General features: G+C 45.5%; 2 protein-coding genes across 5 annotated transcripts in view; one reads left to right on the top strand and one right to left on the bottom strand.

Annotated features, from left to right (window-relative positions):
- stxbp4 (syntaxin binding protein 4) overlaps positions 1 to 2936 on the bottom strand; it is a gene marked incomplete at its 5' end in the record, with an annotated part of 91960 nt that extends 89024 nt beyond the window's left edge. The window contains one exon of the mRNA XM_079491900.1: positions 2881 to 2936. Within this exon, the coding sequence (XP_079348026.1) occupies positions 2881 to 2936 (56 nt within the window). The remainder of the gene's footprint in view (positions 1 to 2880) is intronic.
- A 4071-nt stretch (positions 2937 to 7007) lies between these two features.
- Positions 7008 to 18508, top strand: cox11 (cytochrome c oxidase assembly homolog 11 (yeast)). 4 transcript variants are annotated; one of them, XM_079492779.1, is made up of 8 exons: positions 7008 to 7169; positions 11434 to 11852; positions 13255 to 13376; positions 13487 to 13520; positions 15301 to 15426; positions 17028 to 17709; positions 18174 to 18241; positions 18335 to 18508. In XM_079492779.1, exons 2-6 carry the CDS (start codon positions 11493 to 11495, stop codon positions 17208 to 17210), a joined length of 825 nt encoding a protein of 274 aa, XP_079348905.1. In that variant the 5' UTR covers positions 7008 to 7169; positions 11434 to 11492; the 3' UTR covers positions 17211 to 17709; positions 18174 to 18241; positions 18335 to 18508. The 4 variants fall into 4 exon arrangements, with proteins under 4 accessions (XP_079348905.1, XP_079348904.1, XP_079348903.1 ...); XM_079492778.1 differs by lacking the exon at positions 13487 to 13520 and adding an exon at positions 13792 to 13825 and having other exon boundaries at positions 7009 to 7169; XM_079492777.1 differs by lacking the exon at positions 13487 to 13520 and having other exon boundaries at positions 7013 to 7169; positions 13255 to 13410; positions 17028 to 17486; positions 17543 to 17709; positions 18335 to 18507.
- The last annotated feature ends 1720 nt before the right edge of the window (positions 18509 to 20228 follow it).

Below are 20228 nucleotides of genomic sequence, written 5' to 3'. Positions count from 1 at the left end.
GAAACAAGTTGTAAAGCTCTCAGCATCCGGCCGGACATTGAGGGCACAGAAACAGCTCTCAGCATCCAGCCGGACAGACATTGAGGACACAGAAACAGCTCTCAGCATCCAGCCAGACAGACATTGAGGACACAGAAACAGCTCTCAGCATCCAGCCGGACAGACATTGAGGACACAGAAACAGCTCTCAGCATCCAGCCAGACAGACATTGAGGACACAGAAACAGCTCTCAGCATCCAGCCAGACAGACATTGAGGACACAGAAACAGCTCTCAGCATCCGGCCGGACATTGAAGACACAGAAACAGCTCTCAGCATCCAGCCAGACAGACATTGAGGACACAGAAACAGCTCTCAGCATCCAGCCAGACAGACATTGAGGGCACAGAAACAGCTCTCAGCATCCAGCCAGACAGACATTGAGGACACAGAAACAGCTCTCAGCATCCAGCCGGACAGACATTGAGGACACAGAAACAGCTCTCAGCATCCAGCCAGACAGACATTGAGGACACAGAAACAGCTCTCAGCATCCAGCCAGACAGACATTGAGGACACAGAAACAGCTCTCAGCATCCAGCCAGACAGACATTGAGGACACAGAAACAGCTCTCAACATCCGGCCGGACATTGAAGACACAGAAACAGCTCTCAGCATCCAGCCGGACAGACATTGAGGACACAGAAACAGCTCTCAGCATCCAGCCAGACAGACATTGAGGACACAGAAACAGCTCTCAGCATCCAGCCAGACAGACATTGAGGACACAGAAACAGCTCTCAGCATCCAGCCAGACAGACATTGAGGGCACAGAAACAGCTCTCAGCATCCAGCCAGACATTGAGGACACAGAAACAGCTCTCAGCATCCAGCCGGACATTGAGGACACAGAAACAGCTCTCAGCATCCAGCCAGACAGACATTGAGGACACAGAAACAGCTCTCAGCATCCAGCCAGACAGACATTGAGGACACAGAAACAGCTCTCAGCATCCAGCCAGACAGACATTGAGGACACATAAACAGCTCTCAGCATCCAGCCAGACAGACATTGAGGACACAGAAAAAGCTCTCAGCATCCAGCCAGACAGACATTGAGGACACAGAAACAGCTCTCAGCATCCAGCCAGACAGACATTGAGGACACAGAAACAGCTCTCAGCATCCGGCCGGACATTGAAGACACAGAAACAGCTCTCAGCATCCAGCCGGACATTGAGGACACAGAAACAGCTCTCAGCATCCAGCCAGACATTGAGGACACAGAAACAAGTTGTAAAGCTCTCAGCATCCATCCGGACATTGAGGACACAGAAACAGCTCTCAGCATCCAGCCGGACATTGAGGACACAGAAACAGCTCTCAGCATCCAGCCAGACAGACATTGAGGACACAGAAACAGCTCTCAGCATCCAGCCAGACAGACATTGAGGGCACAGAAACAGCTCTCAGCATCCAGCCAGACAGACATTGAGGACACAGAAACAGCCCTCAGCATCCAGCCAGACAGACATTGAGGACACAGAAACAGCTCTCAGCATCCAGCCAGACAGACATTGAGGACACAGAAACAGCTCTCAGCATCCAGCCAGACAGACATTGAGGACACATAAACAGCTCTCAGCATCCAGCCAGACAGACATTGAGGACACAGAAACAGCTCTCAGCATCCAGCCAGACAGACATTGAGGACACAGAAACAGCTCTCAGCATCCGGCCGGACATTGAAGACACAGAAACAGCTCTCAGCATCCAGCCGGACATTGAGGACACAGAAACAGCTCTCAGCATCCAGCCAGACATTGAGGACACAGAAACAAGTTGTAAAGCTCTCAGCATCCATCCGGACATTGAGGACACAGAAACAGCTCTCAGCATCCAGCCGGACATTGAGGACACAGAAACAGCTCTCAGCATCCGGCCGGACAGACATTGAGGACACAGAAACAGCTCTCAGCATCCAGCCAGACAGACATTGAGGACACAGAAACAGCTCTCAGCATCCAGCCAGACAGACATTGAGGACACAGAAACAGCCCTCAGCATCCAGCCAGACAGACATTGAGGACACAGAAACAGCTCTTAGCATCCAGCCAGACAGACATTGAGGACACAGAAACAGCTCTCAGCATCCAGCCAGACAGACATTGAGGACACAGAAACAGCTCTCAGCAGTCAGCCGGACATTGAGGACACAGAAACAGCTCTCAGCATCCGGCCGGACATTGAAGACACAGAAACAGCTCTCAGCATCCAGCCGGACATTGAGGACACAGAAACAGCTCTCAGCATCCAGCCAGACATTGAGGACACAGAAACAAGTTGTAAAGCTCTCAGCATCCATCCGGACATTGAGGACACAGAAACAGCTCTCAGCATCCAGCCGGACATTGAGGACACAGAAACAGCTCTCAGCATCCGGCCGGACATTGAGGACACAGAAACAGCTCTCAGCATCCAGCCAGACATTGAAGACACAGAAACAGCTCTCAGCATCCGGCCAGACATTGAGGACACAGAAACAGCTCTCAGCATCCAGACAGACATTGAGGACACAGAAACAGCTCTCAGCATCCAGCCAGACAGACATTGAGGACACAGAAACAGCTCTCAGCATCCAGCCAGACAGACATTGAGGACATAGAAACAGCTCTCAGCATCCAGCCAGACAGACATTGAGGACACAGAAACAGCTCTCAGCATCCAGCCAGACAGACATTGAGGACACAGAAACAGCTCTCAGCAGTCAGCCGGACATTGAGGACACAGAAACAGCTCTCAGCATCCGGCCGGACATTGAGGACACAGAAACAAAACGCTGTTGACAAAAACGAAGACCAAGGAAAAGAGACACAGATTCTACTTACCAGACCAGTACAGTAACAACAGCAGCCCATCCAATCTCTCCGTGTCCCAATGTAGGAATGATGGCATCTCACTGGCAGAGACCACACACACACAGACACACAGACACACACACACCAAGAGTGAGTTGTTTGGAGGAAGACAACATGAGATGAGATAAGATGAGACAGCAGCAGTGGTTTAAACCAGGTGTGTGTGCGGCTGTGCGCACGCGCGTGTGTGTGTGTGGACAGGACATGGGCAGAGAGACAGAAATAGAGATGGAAATCCGACTAGACAGATAAAAACACAGGCTACCTTTCCTTGTTAATCCATTGTGATAGTCATGTCACTGAGCCACACACACACACACACACACACACACACACACACACACACACACACACACACACACACACACACACACACACACACACACACACACACACACACACACACACACACACACACACACACACACACACACACACACACTTCTGCTGCGTGAGCTGTAAAGACACAGACAGTCACTCCACATAATCTCTCAAGACAGGTTTCCATTTGTTTTATTTTTACCAGAACTCACAGATTGTATAAAACATGATTGCCAGATTACTAAAACGTGCATAGAGATTGCGTACTAGTCCACACAAAATGCATTCAAATGAATACAATGTCAGCCCGTGGGTATATAACCTTGTTATGTTTTTGATATGTCGTGGATATGCCTGTCCAGAGAGGATAGTCTACCAGAGAAGACAAAACCATTGCATTGCAATAATGACTTGACCGGAGTGCCATTGTTGTCACTCAAACACCCAGAAACCATATTCTATTCAAATCTGTGTTTAACCCATTTTGGGCGGGAACCCTTTTTGGTGTTTCAAGCATTATGTTATGCTTTAGCTATTTAAAAATAGCAGATCTAAAAGCTCATTTACAATTGTACAATTGTTTTCATTGTGGTCCTCTGTATAATATCTGAATCGGTCAGAATCGGTATCGGTAGATATGACCCTGCAAATAATCGGAGATCGGATATCGGTCATAATTTCATAATCGTGCACCCCTACTATGTAGTCAGTAGCAGAAAGGACTTCCTGACAAGGAAAGGACAGGCCTGGAGTGCTTATAATAAGCTACATCTTATATGGCAGTCAGACATCTCAAGAGCTACCAAGATCAAAGTTCAAAGTATGTGTGGAAAGTATCCTTCTTTATGGTGCCGAAACATGGACAATGAATGAGGAGTTTCGGGATTGACGGAACATACACAAGACTCCTCATGCGTGTCCAGAACCTCTCATGGAAGGACCATCCCACTAAAGCTCAGATTTATGGAGGCATCATCCCTCCCATCTCAGTTGTTGTGGCAGAAAGAAGACTGCGTTTTGCTGGACACTGCCACAAAGCAAAAGACCAGCTCTTTTCGGATATTCTGCTGTGGAGACTACCCTGCCCATCAAGGGGAACAAAACCACTAACATTTCCAGATGTTGAGAGTATAGGGACACAGGACTGGCTGTGAATGAACTTGGTGTGGCGATGAGCAACAGAGACCAGTGGAAGCAGCTTGTGAATGAACTTGGTGTGGCAATGAGCAACAGAGACCAGTGGAAGCAGCTTGTGAATGAACTTGGTGTGACAATGAGCAACAGAGACCAGTGGAAGCAGCTTGTGAATAAACTTGGTGTGACAATGAGCAACAGAGACCAGTGGAAGCAGCTTGTGAATGAACTTGGTGTGACAATGAGCAACAGAGACCAGTGGAAGCAGCTTGTGAATGAACTTGGTGTGACAATGAGCAACAGAGACCAGTGGAAGCAGCTTGTGAATGAACTTGGTGTGGTAATGAGCAACAGAGACCAGTGGAAGCAGCTTGTGAATGAACTTGGTGTGGCAATGAGCAACAGAGACCAGTGGAAGCAGCTTGTGAATGAACTTGGTGTGACAATGAGCAACAGAGACCAGTGGAAGCAGCTTGTGAATGAACTTGGTGTGGTAATGAGCAACAGAGACCAGTGGAAGCAGCTTGTGAATGAACTTGGTGTGGCAATGAGCAACAGAGACCAGTGGAAGCAGCTTGTGTCGCAGATCTCGAGGGCACTCGAATGATGATGATGATAAAACCTTCCTCTTCAAGGCCCGACGGCTTCTCAGACAGTCCTGGAGGCAAATCTTTCCTTGTGATAAAATGGCCACCAATAAAATCAAACAAGTCAACCAAAGAACAATAAGATTCCTGTACACAGAAGCTCCTCACTGGTCAACAAAAACACTTTAGAGACCCCAACAGGAGCCCTCGTACAAGGTTTATTCGACCACAGCACCTCAAAGGCCCTTAAAACAAAGCTCCAGACTTCCCAAAAAAACTGGTCAGGCTACTACTTGGCCTTACTCCCAGGACCCACCTCACCCCTGCCCATTTTGATAAACTGGATTGGCTTAGCCTTGACGACAGAGTACAGAAACTTGCAATGGGCCTGGTCTACAAGATTCGCTACACCACCAAGATACCCATGTACCTGTCAAAATACTTATTTTAATGTCAACAAAGTCCACAATCACAACACCAGAGGGAGTTCAACAACCCAGATTCGGCTCAAACAAGTGATTAAATAACTTTCGCTCTTATACCACTAAAATGTGGAACGGCCTACCAACAGCCATTAAGAAATGTGAATCCCTAGACTCCTTCAAAACCGCTTTCAAAGAGCACCTACGAACGGCTGCAATTTGAAACTGGCCCCTGTAAAAAATGTCAAAGCCGCCCTCCACCCCCTTTTTTCCATACTGTAGGCTTTTTTTCTCCTTTCTTTAACTGTATATATGATCATTTATTTCATACGTCTTTAAATGTTCTGATAAATTGAAAATGGAGGACCCTGATGTAAACAAGTCTTAGTACTTTTCTGGTTTCATCCGGCTACCCAATCTACATACTGTGAATAAAATGTTCAATCAATCAATCAATCAATTCAATATCCAATATTAATCTCAACCTCACAAAAGACCATAGGCCTACTAAAGATAATAATTAGCCTAATTGGCATCCACTTACATGGTAAAACACTAAATCTCGGGATTCCAAACTTTAAACCTGTATAACTCAAAAGGGTGTCAAAGGGTGTCTGTATAATTCATATCAAAACTGTGGGTCCTTGAAAGTAGACGTTGCTGGAAATGAAATGAAATGAAATGATTACTATATTTACCCAGGGTATCTGGGCTAAGCTCAAGAACTTGTTTCCAGCCAGGCCCTGCTCATAGAACACATTTCATCGTAGTGGTTCAATGCCTTGTTCAAGGGCACTTCAGCGGTGGTAATTTTAACGTGTCGGACGGCTGATTCGAACTAGGAACCTTCCGGTATCAAGACCGCGCCGCTATCCGTTCGGCCACCGCTGCCACCGCTGGATGGACTAGGACATTCGGGACTAGGACAGTATAGGACAATCTAGGACAGTCGGGGCGTACAGGATGTAGGCTATCATTCAAAGCCAAGCCAACACAGCATAGTTTGCAAACTTTGCATAGCAGGGTCATTCAGATTAAGACCAACATACCCTCTATAAATCTATAGTAACTCGCCACAAACAAGTTATACATTTAAGCCACCTAGAAAACAAAAACAAATTAGTCACATAGGCTATGATATACGGTAGGCTAGCACACACGATATTAAAACAAAATAAGTCTTGTTTTGGCATTTTACCCTCTCTTCTCTGTGTGAAATATAATCCAGTGCATCTCGAGCGGCCGAGCCCATTCGGTTTTTATTCGTGAGTGCCTCAGACTCATGCGCCAAAATAACGTAGACACCATAAATGTACCAAAAATACATGTATTTTTTAACGTTAAATAAATAAATACCGTTTCTGGCGACTTGTTTCCCAAACTATGACCAAACGCTGCCTGTAATGACAACGGAGCTACACGAGGTGTCGCCAGAAAACACTACTAAAATCAATGTCACACACAGACAGTGTATGACAGGTATTTTTACGCTTTTAAAAGCATTTTAAGCGCGTCTGTGTAAGACATGGCTGTAAGTAGCCGCAAGCAACTCTTAGATTCTATTTTTAATATCTGGAATCTAGATCCAGTTGGTTACGGCGGCTGTGAGCCGAGGGAAGTGTCATTGGCGGAACCACTGTGAGTGTGACCGAGTCTGTGGGGAAGTAGTGGGGGACATGTAAGCGGTTGCACACACAGCTCCTTGTGTTTATTATCAGTGTGACATTATTGTAAAATGTTCATCGTCCATAAGGAGGTATAAGAGGGATTTTATGAGCTGATGTATCTGGATTTTCATCCTACCAGGTAATTGTTGCGTATTGAACTGATTGACAAGACAATAGGACGTTCATTTGACCTCTTGTTCCCCTACTTCAGGTCTGACTTGCCTGTTAGCATCAGCATGCTAACAGCTAGCTGCTGGAAAAGAGCCCAGTAACTCTGTCTCTGTGGTTTAATAGTTGACTCAGACTGTCTCTCTGCAAACGTTTGAACAGTAGTGATGGGCCAATGAAGCTTTTATGAACCTCTGAACCAGTTGAACCAATTGGTTAAAAAATGTGTTAAGCTTTGAAGCTTCAGTGAATAGTGACATCTGCTGGCGAAATGCTAGACTGCATTTAATTTAGGCAGTAGAAGACAGTGAAACACTTACTACAGGACACAGCAAAACTTTAGTAAATAAACCTATATTATCAGATTAGAAATTGTGAAATCTTAGAAGTAATGTACTCTACAAATAAAGACTTGAAGTTGATTGATTCATTTGTGTATTCAACTATTTGGGCAACATGTGAGCTTTATCCTCTAATTCATGGACCTGGATTGAGTGTGTCTAAATGCCTAAACTGTAATTAAACATTGAAATAAAAGAAAATAAACAAACATAAACACACAATAGTGTTTTGTATGGAGCAGTGTGATATGTTTGTAGGATGGGGAAATATTTGACACATCTAATGTATTGCTAATGGCAAATTAATACATTCATGTCAGATTTAATTTAATACGTTGTATTGCACAGATGCACATCGCAATGTTGATTAAACGTATTGATTAAATAACGCTTAGTTACAAATATAGATGTGCCACTTTCGTCTACTGTATTGCATCAAAATATTTGCAGTACCCCAGCCAAGGTTTGAACTGACGACCCTCCGCTTACGAGTCCAGCACGCAACAGACAAGCCACAGCAGTAATTTACTGATAGGGTTTTCCTTTAGGTTTTATCATGGTTGCGCAAGCCGATCCGTGGCAACTCAAAGTATTGAACCAGTTCCTAGACCAGTTCGAGGAAATGAACCAGTTACTGCTTCGGACGTCATTGGTCACGTGACTTTTGCTTCGGACGTCATTGGTCACGTGACTTTTTCCCTACTGAAGCAAGCTTCGAAGCACTGGTTCATATGCAAATGAAGGCGGGGTTTGAAGCTTGTGTCGGAGCTTCAGTATCAGACGCCCATCACTATTGAACACTTGTTGAAACAAACGAGCTGTTACACAAGTTTAATCTTTTAATGTTGTCCACTGATCTTTTCTTAGACTGTCTGCTACTACAGACTGTCTGCTACAGACTGTCTGCTACTACAGACTGTCTGCTACAGACTGTCTGCTACTACAGACTGTCTACTACAGACTGTCTGCTACTACAGACTGTCTGCTACTACAGACTGTCTACTACTACAGACTGTCTGCTACAGACTGTCTGCTACTACAGACTGTCTGCTACTACAGACTGTCTACTACTACAGACTGTCTACTACAGACTGTCTGCTACTACAGACTGTCTACTACAGACTGTCTGCTACTACAGACTGTCTACTACAGACTGTCTGCTACTACAGACTGTCTGCTACAGACTGTCTGCTACTACAGACTGTCTACTACAGACTGTCTGCTACTACAGACTGTCTGCTACAGACTGTCTGCTACTACAGACTGTCTGCTACTACAGACTGTCTGCTACAGACTGTCTGCTACTACAGACTGTCTGCTACTACAGACTGTCTGCTACTACAGACTGTCTGCTACAGACTGTCTACTACAGACTGACTGTGCTACAGACTGTCTGCTGCTACAGACTGTCTGCTACAGACTCTCTGCTACAGACTGTCTACTACAGACTGACTGTGCTACAGAGGACAGATACTGTGATGTGATGAAAAAAAGGTTGAGAATCAGTGCATACACAGAATGACGTCCAGATGTATGTAGCATATGATGTGAATATATCTGCCCTACTAAAACAAACAGTAGTGATCCCTTTGGAGTTTGTAAAGGTCCTTTAATATATACTGTATGATGTGTCCCAAAATAAGCAGATCTACAAGTTTTACATCACGGCTGTTCATCATGTTACATCACCATGGTTACTGTAGAGATTGAATGAGTCCAGACTCATCCAGATTCCAGACATCATATTTGGGCCATAATAGTCAACGACCTCACAGATTCTAATCCATATATGGACATGGATGTACAGAAGAGAAATAGTTGACCCGAGATTCCATATTTGGGCATGGATGACGTCTCATGATGACAGGAGCAAAACGCAGAGATAGTTCGACGTGCACCTATTTGGCTCTGAGACATCGATCACCTGGCGACTTCATGAATCACCTATTTGGCTCTGAGACATCGCGCCACCTGGCGACTTCATGAATCACCTATTTGGCTCTGAGACATCGCGCCACCTGGCGACTTCATAAATCACCTATTTGGCTCTGAGACATCGCGCCACCTGGCGACTTCATGAATCACCTATTTGGCTCTGAGACATCGCGCCACCTGGCGACTTCATGAATCACCTATTTGGCTCTGAGACATCGCGCCACCTGGCGACTTCATAAATCGGTTAGACTTGGATAGAACATCACTACAGCGGCGGTCCAACCGGAAGAATCATCGTTATTGTCACATCGCAGGTTTACACGTGAACATGTAGTGAGTGACATTTTTGTGCATCGTTTTTGATTGTTTCCAGAAAGAAAGAAAGAAAGAAAGAAAGAGAAAAAAAAGGTGGGGCTGGGGCAAGGGAAGGAGGGAAGGAGGGGAAAAAAGAAAGAATCAAAGGAGACAACAAGGTATCTATATATTTACACATAGCATATTATCCTGATGCTTCTGAGCTTCTGAAGGAGGCGGTCGCACTTTTTTTCCCCTCTCATCATGTTACATCACCATGGTTACTGTAGAGATTGAATGAGTCCAGACTCATCCAGATTCCAGACATCATATTTGGGCCATAATAGTCAACGACCTCACAGATTCTAATCCATATATGGACATGGATGTACAGAAGAGAAATAGTTGACCCGAGATTCCATATTTGGGCATGGATGACGTCTCATGATGACAGGAGCAAAACGCAGAGATAGTTCGACGTGCACCTATTTGGCTCTGAGACATCGATCACCTGGCGACTTCATGAATCACCTATTTGGCTCTGAGACATCGCGCCACCTGGCGACTTCATGAATCACCTATTTGGCTCTGAGACATCGCGCCACCTGGCGACTTCATAAATCACCTATTTGGCTCTGAGACATCGCGCCACCTGGCGACTTCATGAATCACCTATTTGGCTCTGAGACATCGCGCCACCTGGCGACTTCATGAATCACCTATTTGGCTCTGAGACATCGCGCCACCTGGCGACTTCATGAATCACCTATTTGGCTCTGAGACATCGCGCCACCTGGCGACTTCATGAATCACCTATTTGGCTCTGAGACATCGCGCCACCTGGCGACTTCATAAATCGGTTAGACTTGGATAGAACATCACTACAGCGGCGGTCCAACCGGAAGAATCATCGTTATTGTCACATCGCAGGTTTACACGTGAACATGTAGTGAGTGACATTTTTGTGCATCGTTTTTGATTGTTTCCAGAAAGAAAGAAAGAAAGAAAGAAAGAGAAAAAAAAGGTGGGGCTGGGGCAAGGGAAGGAGGGAAGGAGGGGAAAAAAGAAAGAATCAAAGGAGACAACAAGGTATCTATATATTTACACATAGCATATTATCCTGATGCTTCTGAGCTTCTGAAGGAGGCGGTCGCACTTTTTTTCCCCTCTCCCTCCCTCGTTTTCTTTTTTCTGATGCAATGAAGCTGAGGGCAGCGCCGAAATATGGCTGCAGCTGTGTAGTTCTTTTGGGGTTTTTTTGTCTCTATCCCCCGTTACTATTCAACTAGTCGACTAGTAAATGTAGGCCTCAAGATCAGGTAGATTATAGTTATAGTCACCAATGTACACAGTTTTTAAATGTACAAATATTTATTTCCAAAAAAAAAAATATATATATATATATATATATATATTTTTTTTTTTTTTTTTTACATAATAGGTAGTTAAACAACTAGTCGACTAGTAATCTAGGCAACTAGTAAAAATGACTAGAAGTGAATGCCCTATTCTATTGTAAATGAGATTAAAGTTGTGTAAGTGTCAAGTTCAACCACATGGTCCACAAAAGGTTGCCTTTCTGGTGGAATCCAGTGGGTTGAGGAAAACCAAGTCAACCTGACAACCTTTGCACCCGTACAGACAACACTCTTCTTGTCCCTCCAGGTGAGTGTCCAGCGGTCTAACCCCGGGTGTGGTGGACAGAACGTTCTGTGGCGGCGGCCATGCTGCTGCTGCTGCCCGTCCTCGGCCGCCTGCCGCTGCGGTGCCTCCGGTCGTCCCTCCTCCTCCGCTGTGAGGGCGCCACCAGGGCCGTGCACGGACACGCGCTGCTGCCGCGGCGGAGGCCACAACAACAACCCGAGCACTTCCTCCTGTCCCGGCGAGGAGGAGTCCTCCCGCCCGTGCCGGTCCGCACGCAGACGGGAGGCGCCAAGACCGGCCGCAAGAAGCAGCAGACCAGGAGCCAGGAGGAGGAGTGGAAGGCCAGGAACAAGACGGTGCTGACGTACATCGTGGCCTTCGGCGTGGGGATGATCGGTCTGTCCTACGCTGCCGTCCCACTCTACAGGTTGTACTGCCAGGTGAGACGGATTGATTGATTGATTGATTGAAGAATTTATTAACAGTTTGCAGAATTACAGTACATTTCAAGCACAAACTCAATACAAAGGCTGTTAACTGTGAGTGGACGACCCAATTAAGCATTACACTTGTTTCCAATAGGGTCCACCATGTTCAAATCATCAAAACATTTAGAGACGTACAAATAGACACTTCTATAGACAGAACAGGAATTCATAAAGGAGGTAAAAAGGGAAAAGAAACATATACAGTGAGGGGAAAAAGGGGGGGCGGTGATTTATGAAAATTCAGATTTTACGGGGGCCAGTTTCGAATTGCAGCCATCCGTAGGTGCCCTTTGAGAGCGGTTTTGAAGGAGTCAAGGGATTCGCATGTCTTAATGACAGTTGGTAGGGCGTTCCACATTTTGGTGGCATAGGAGCGAAAAGAATTTAGTCCCTTGTTTGTGCCGAATCTGGGTTGTACATGGTTCGTTGCACTCCCTCTGGTGTTGTGGGTGTGGACTTCGTTAACATTAAGGAAGTATCTAGACAGGTACATGGGTATCTTGGTGGTGTATCGAATCTTGTGGACCAGACCCATTGCAAGATGCTGTACTCTGTCATCGACCCTAAGCCATTCCAGCCTGTCGAAGGGAAGGCAGTGATGTAAATAGGTTGTCAATGTAATGAGTCCATAGGAAACTCACCAGTTTCAATTGAAACAGGTCTCCACCCTCAGGGGGGCCTCCAAGCTCCAACTGACCGACAGGCATCAGTCAACTCCCCGCCACCCTTGGCCCTCTCTCTCCCGCTCGCTGCCTTGCTCTCTCCCACGATGTTAAGTTATACCTATTTCCTGTTAATAACCATGGGTAAAATGTGCAGCATTGGAAGGTAAAGGGGAGACACTTTATTGTGAAGGGACGACAGGATTAGGAGAGGTGTTGTTGCTGCGTAATTGTCGAGAGTAATGGCTGTGCGCGATATAGAACCGTCCAAACTTTTTGTATCAACTAGACCTGTACGTGCCCGTCGCAGTCGGCCACCGGCCTACTTGGGAACGATGCAACTTGTCCGCCCTGAAACTGGGAGGTTGGGGGTTCGATCCCCGGCCGGGTCATACCAAAGACTGTAAGAATGGGACCCAATGCATTCCTGCTTGACACTCCGTATCAATGGGTGGGATTGGGGGGGTCAAATCAACTAATCAAATGATTCCCGAGCGTGGCACGGCTGCGGCTCACCACCCCAAGAGATGGGTCAAATGCGGAGAACAAATTTCACTGCGGTAACGTGTGTGACAAATCGTACGACTTTGACTTTGTGTGCGTGTGCGTGTGTGTGTGTGTGTGTGTGTGTGTGTGTGTGTGTGTGTGTGTGTGTGTGTGTGCGCTTGTGTGCGTGTGTGTGTGCATGCCAGGCGGCAGGTCTGGGTGGGACGGCGGTGGCCGGTCACGATGCAGACCAGGTGGAGACCATGACGCCCATTAAGGAGCGAGTCATCAAGATCACCTTCAACGCAGACACACACGCCAGCATGCAGTGGAACTTCAGACCCCAGCAGACCGAGATCTATGTAAGAACCTCACTGTTCCTCCTATAGACCCCAGCAGACCGAGATCTATGTAAGAACCTCACTGTTCCTCCTATAGGTGGAACTTCAGACCCCAGCAGACTGAGATCTATGTAAGAACCTCACTGTTCCTCCTATAGGTGGAACTTCAGACCCCAGCAGACCGAGATCTATGTAAGAACCTCACTGTTCCTCCTATAGGTGGAACTTCAGACCCCAGCAGACCGAGATCTATGTAAGAACCTCACTGTTCCTCCTATAGGTGGAACTTCAGACCCCAGCAGACCGAGATCTATGTAAGAACCTCACTGTTCCTCCTATAGGTGGAACTTCAGACCCCAGCAGACTGAGATCTATGTAAGAACCTCACTGTTCCTCCTATAGGTGGAACTTCAGACCCCAGCAGACTGAGATCTATGTAAGAACCTCACTGTTCCTCCTATAGGTGGAACTTCAGACCCCAGCAGACCGAGATCTATGTAAGAACCTCACTGTTCCTCCTATAGGTGGAACTTCAGACCCCAGCAGACCGAGATCTATGTAAGAACCTCACTGTTCCTCCTATAGGTGGAACTTCAGACCCCAGCAGACCGAGATCTATGTAAGAACCTCACTGTTCCTCCTATAGGTGGAACTTCAGACCCCAGCAGACTGAGATCTATGTAAGATGTACACGGTTTGCCTCCCCCTGGCCAGCCAGGGCGCCTGATGGAGGGGAAAGGAACTGGAACGTGTTCCTTCCACGCGCTACGTCCAACCAGGGAAACTCCCCCCTGTCAGGTGTAAAGGAGCAACTTGGACACTCATGCATGAAGGAAGCATGAGTTCAAGTCCGTTGCTCTCCCCAGGTTGGCGGAGGGTGTGTAGAGCCCAGGATCACATTAGATAATTGACACAGGGGTGAAAAATGGGTTACAAAATCGTGGGATAAAAACTATATATATTTAAAGAAATAAAAGAATCTCACTGTTCCCCCTATATGTGGAACTAGTATTTTGTTGATTGATTTAGGGGTGCAACAGTCAATCCAACCGATCGATTTGATGAGTTATTTAAAAAATCACACCCGTGTGAACTGAGTGGTGTAAGGTTTTATATAGCATGATCAGCTGTGGTCTGACGTAATGTCTGACGTAATGAAATAAGGTAAGGTATTATGTAGCCTGATCAGCTCTGATCTGACGTAATGAAATCACACCCGGATGTGATTTCACAACTGGCTTTTTCTGTGCAGAGAAAATGAGCATGGTTGCTACGGTCATCCAGTTCACCCGGGTGTGATTTAATTACGTCAGAAATTATTTTGAACATAGCAACCATGCTCATTTTTTTCTGCACACAAAAGCCAGTTGTAGGAGTGGTTTACACCACTCAAAAAAAGAGAGAGATATTGTCGGATATAAGACTCTGATTATAAGATGACCCCCATTTTTTCAAGATTCATTAGTGGAAAAATAACATTGAATGTCATCTTAATGAAATAATATGATAGTTGCAGCCCTAATTGATTATTGATTAGGTTAGGACAATAATCTTATGCCATGCTGATGTGAGGACAAGTAACAGAACAAATACATCATACAATAGACTTTATTGGGATGCTATTTCTTTGTATAATAAATATACATTGTCACATGACGAATATCGAAAATAGCCGACGCATTGTGAGCTTGTAGGTCTATTTTTGCAAATTGTTAGAACATTTTATTTTGTGTTACATTTTTGAAAATCTTTGAAGATGTTCTTTGGAAATTATGTGGGATGCCAGGTTGAAATAAATAATGCAGTCCAAGTCCATGAAACCACTAAAATGGAAAGCAGAGCCAAAGTCCACTAGCTCTAAGCCAACTACTCCAAACGAACGGTGTTTGTGTTTGTTCCACACACACACAGGTGGTCCCAGGGGAGACGGCGCTGGCCTTCTACAGAGCCAAGAACCCAACGGATAAGCCCGTCATCGGCATCTCAACCTACAACGTGGTTCCCTTCGATGCTGGACAGTACTTCAACAAGATACAGGTAATCCACCAAGTCAAGTCTACATAATTTTTGTCCCACCATACTGTTGAGCCATTCTGTACGGGAACCCCTTTTGGTGTTAAGCATTATGTTATACTTTAGCTATTGAAAAATAGCAGATCTACAAGCTCATAGCGCGGCACCGAGTGCCGCGCTACAAGCTTGTAGATATGCTATAAAAATTGAAATCCAGAAATCCAAATTGAAAATGTGGTGCAAATCTTTGAATATATATTCTTTCAGAGCGAACTTTTAACTCAAATCTTTGCTTCTGGGAGGTCCCTGGAACAACATATTTTCCGATGGGGGTCGGCGGCCAATTACAAATATTTTTGGGGGTCCTTGACATCAAAATGTTTGAGAATGACTGACATAGAAACATTTTCAGAAAACTGTCAGGAATTTGAAGGCATTAAAGAATACCGAATACCGAATATGATTAATATTATATATCTTTTTTCCTACCATTTCCGTCATGGCCGTACCTTAAAGCTACCTGATTTATGGCAAAAGAAATGGTATGGCAAAACTTTAAAACTTAAATAATAATCACTATTATGGGTCCATAAAACATGTATTCATCTCTTTTGAATGCATTAATTGCATACACTATTCGGTGATATATTTTCTGCCTATTCGGGCCGAAACCGAATAGGTCGAAAATGCATTTTTAGCCATTTTCTGCCGAATATTTTCTGCGACCGAATATTCGGTGCATCACTAGATCAGAGTCAAATTGGCACTCCCTGTCACGTCCTGTTCCAGGACGTACCATGCTGGGTCTGCTACCCCTATGGGCGCGTTCGGAAATACCCCACTGGAGCGCACTCGCCTATTAGTTTGCATTGCACAGTGCGCTCAGTGCCTATTAGTTTGCATTGCACAGTGCGCTCAGTGCGCTATTTCCGAACGCGCCCTATGTTTTCCCCCTGGCTACCCGGTCTGTTCCGCCCCCCTTGAGAGACTGCTCATTATTACACTCCCAGCTGTGAACTGTTGTCTGATTATTGTCCTGCATTATTTAAGAGTGATACTGCCTCTGTGTTCTGTGTGCATTCATAGTTTGGTGCGACATCGTGGCACTGCTGCCCGTCTAGGACTTCTTACCAGCCTGTATTCTCTGCCCTGTGAGGCGTGTACCGTTGTTATCGTTTTTCCTAAATGGTACATTTATATAGCGCCTTTATCCAAGGCGCTTTACATAGATTGTTTATTACATTCACACACTGATGGCGACGGAAACCATGCAAGGCACCAACCTGCACATCAGGAGCAATTCGGGGTTCAGTGTCTTGCTCACTCGGTGGCGCGCTATGAGCTTGTAGATCTGCTATTTTTCAATAGCTAAATTATAACAATGCTTAAAACACCAAAAGGGGTTCCCGCCCAAAATGGTTTAAGGTTATTGTAGCAGTCAATTTATATTGGGGGTCGGGAGGGGGCGGGGCGGGGGTCCCGAGACATTGCCAAAGCATTTCCGGGGGTCCCCGGCCAAAAACGTTGAGAACCCCTGAAGTAGAGCATGACACTAAATCGATATTCTTTTCATAATTGATTAAATGCCTCTGTTCTCCCCACTACTCCCCCTCCCCGTCCCACAGTGCTTCTGCTTCGAGGAGCAGCGTCTCAACCCCCAGGAGGAGGTGGACATGCCCGTGTTCTTCTACATCGACCCGGAGTTCGACGAGGACCCGCGCATGGCGCGTGTCGACACCATCACCCTCTCCTACACCTTCTTCGAGGCCAAGGAGGGCCAGCAGCTGCCCCTGCCCGGGTACAGATGATGACGCAAGGAAGGAAGGAAGGAGGCAAGGAAGGAAGGAAGGAAAGGCCGCTGGCCAGCGTTGCTCTAGTCTGCAGTCGTGTAGCGGTGGCTGGAAAGGACCGATCTCGTTTGGCAGGGTATCCTGCACTCACACCCCAATAACGGGCCGTACCGTATGAAGGAACAGTCGTTGGACGACCACATCCGCTGAATGTGTAGAAGAACACTGTCAATGTCCGCGGACTGAACTGTAAACGTTGATAATAGGACCCGTGTGTGTGTGTGTGTGTGTGTGGTGTGTGGTGTGTGGTGTGTGGTGTGTGTGTGTGTGTGTGTGTGTGTGAGAGACAGTTGTGTTCAAAATCAAAACAGCTGTAATGCCTTTTAAACTGATACATTGCTATCATGTTGAGTGTCTCAGAGCTTGTAAAAAAAAAAAAGAATAAATTAAGATTAATAGTTTAATGTGTTGGAAATGGGGATTTTATTGATCTTGAGGGAGTTTTTTTGCTTCACATGTAATAATAATAATAATAATAATGGATTTTATTTATAATGCACTTTACATTCCTCAGAATCTCAAAGTGCTACAGTAGGCATAATATATGAAACAATAGGTAAAAGCAGGAAAAAAAAGAACATTACATGATTAAAAGCAGGAAACAAAAAAACAACAGTTAATGAACACGAGGTCAGAGAATAAAATCAGTGGGTTTGGGGGAAGGCCTTATTAAAAAGGTAGGTCTTTAGTCCTCTCTTGAAGCAGTCGATTGACTGTGGCACTCAAGTGTGGGGGGAGAGCATTCCACAGTTCAGGGGCAGCTGTGCAGAAGGCCCTGTCACCCATGGTGCGCAGGTTGGCCGTGACGGAGTTGAGGCAGTATGTATTTGATGAGCGGAGGGTGCGGGTCGAGGGTTTCAGGGAGACTAATTCTTTGAGGTAGAGGGGGGCGTTTCCGTGGACGCATTGGTGGGTGAGCAGGTAATGCCTCAGTTTGGGCACTAGGTGGCAGGAAAAGATAGGCTATTGAGATGACTGCATTGGAAACGGTTTGATTAAACAAGAGAAGAAAACCAGTATCTTTGCATGGTAGGTATGGTATGCTGCAAACAAACGGCACACAAAGAACGCGTTTCGGGCAGAAGCCTTCGCCAGCGTTATATACTGCACACAACAGAAAGAGTCACATTTATAATGTCTGGTTGCAACACCAACCCCTGTCCGTGTCGAAACAACATCCAACCAATAGAGACACCAAAAGTGCAACGAACCATGTGTACCCAGATTCGGCACAAACAAGGGACTACATTCTTTTCGCTCCTATGCCACCAAAATGTGGAACGCCCTACCAACAGTCATTAAGACATGCGAATCCCTTGACTCCTTCAAAACCGCTCTCAAAGGGCACCTACGGATGGCTGCAATAGGCCTATCTCACAGCCCGCTTTCCACGCCCACTTCCGGTAAATAGTGGCGTCTTTAACATGAGCATTTACACGTTTTTTTCTCTGGAGAATCTAAGTACATTTTCTAATGTAAAAATGTGACAGACCAATATTATTATGACGCAAACAAGATGGTAAATCAGGTCGAACAGATAGAACAAACCTTACCTTGAGAAAACAAAAGTTGTAGACTTCTTAAATTACCTCGGTTAACATGTAGTGTCTATGGAGTGACGTCACGCTATCGCCACTAACCCCGAAAGGGGGCGTATTTAGGGGGGCGGGGAAATTCTGTGAGATAGGCTTATTCGAAACTGGCCCCCGTAAAATCTGAATCCCCCCCACCCCTTTTTCCCCTCACTGTATATGTTTCTTTTCCCTTTTTACCTCCTTTTATGATGAATTCCTGTTCTGTTCTTTGACTATATAGAAGTGTCTATTTGTACGTCTCTAAATGTTTTGATGAATTGAACAAGGTGGACCCTCTTGTAAACAAGTGTAATGCTTAATTGGGTCGTCCACTCACAGTTAACAGTCTTTGTATTGAGTTTGTGCTTGAAATGTACTGTAATTCTGCAAACTGTTAATAAATATTTCAATCAATCAATCAGTCACATGACATACAGGTACATCAAACGAAGTTTCAGCTTATACATGAGAATGAGAATCATTACGGCACCACACGCCAGTAACCGAGTCTTATTTACCAATAAAGATAAATATACTAAGTAAGATGTTAATAATTGTGTTAAATTGGCACCACTGGCTATGAGTCCTTAAAAAGGAGAGGGGGGGTGGGTCATATTAAAGTGCTAAGCAAAGCAAAGTTCTTTGTTTACCCAGGGTGAATGGACTAAGCTCGAGATGCTTGTTTACAGCCAGACCCTGCTCATAGAACATTTCATGGTAGGGGTTCAATGCCTTGCTCAAGGGCACTTCAGCGGTGGTAATTTTAACGTGCCGGTCCGGGGATTCGAACTGGCGACCTTCCGTTAACAAGACCGCTCCGCAAACCGTTCGGCCACCGCTGCTAAAGTAGCTACAAAGCTTATTCTTTGAAGAGAAGATAGGTTGAGCAACACAACACAACTAGAAAACACGTTTTGCAAAGATTAACAGAAGGCATGTCTTAAGGCCTCTCTTCTCTAGAAATACACAATTAAAGTCCAGTCCACCCCTCTCTCAAAAGGTAGTCATTCACTGTACAACACAAGGGACAAAAGTAGCCTACAAAGTTAGCTATTGGGGCCTCGTCCCAATCATTCTTAATAATTAAAGAAGGAGCAACTCCAAATTCTGTACTACAATTTATAAGGCATGGTCACACATAGCCTACATCACACCAATTAAAATTTAAATACATGCAGAAACATGGATGGAAAAAAAGAGATTGTCCTAAACCACCAACCAATTCGCTGTAAAGATGCGGTTCGTGTTTGGAGTGGAGACATTGGTTCTGTCTACACTTTGCGAGGAAGGTTCCAACAAACGCATATTCAACACGGACAGACACGTCACACGTTGGCACGGTAAGACTTTCATCTCTAACATTTAAAAATGTCTTTCCCGAGCGTGCGACGGTAAAATGTTC

The sequence above is a fragment of the Electrona antarctica genome, assembly GCF_951216825.1.
Source record: "Electrona antarctica genome assembly, chromosome: 22".
Lineage (NCBI taxonomy): Eukaryota > Metazoa > Chordata > Actinopteri > Myctophiformes > Myctophidae > Electrona > Electrona antarctica.
Note: the sequence above shows the minus strand (reverse complement) of the source record. Positions and strands in the feature narration are given on the sequence as shown.

Excerpts from the sequence above, each read along its gene's own strand:
- cox11 (XM_079492779.1), top strand. The coding sequence starts at position 11,493 with ATGCTGCTGCTGCTGCCCGTCCTCGGCCGCCTGCCGCTGCGGTGCCTC. Across the intron at positions 13,521-15,300 it reads CCCAGCAGACTGAGATCTAT|GTGGTCCCAGGGGAGACGGC; the intron begins GTAAGAACCTCA and ends ACACACACACAG. Across the intron at positions 15,427-17,027 it reads AGTACTTCAACAAGATACAG|TGCTTCTGCTTCGAGGAGCA; the intron begins GTAATCCACCAA and ends CCCGTCCCACAG.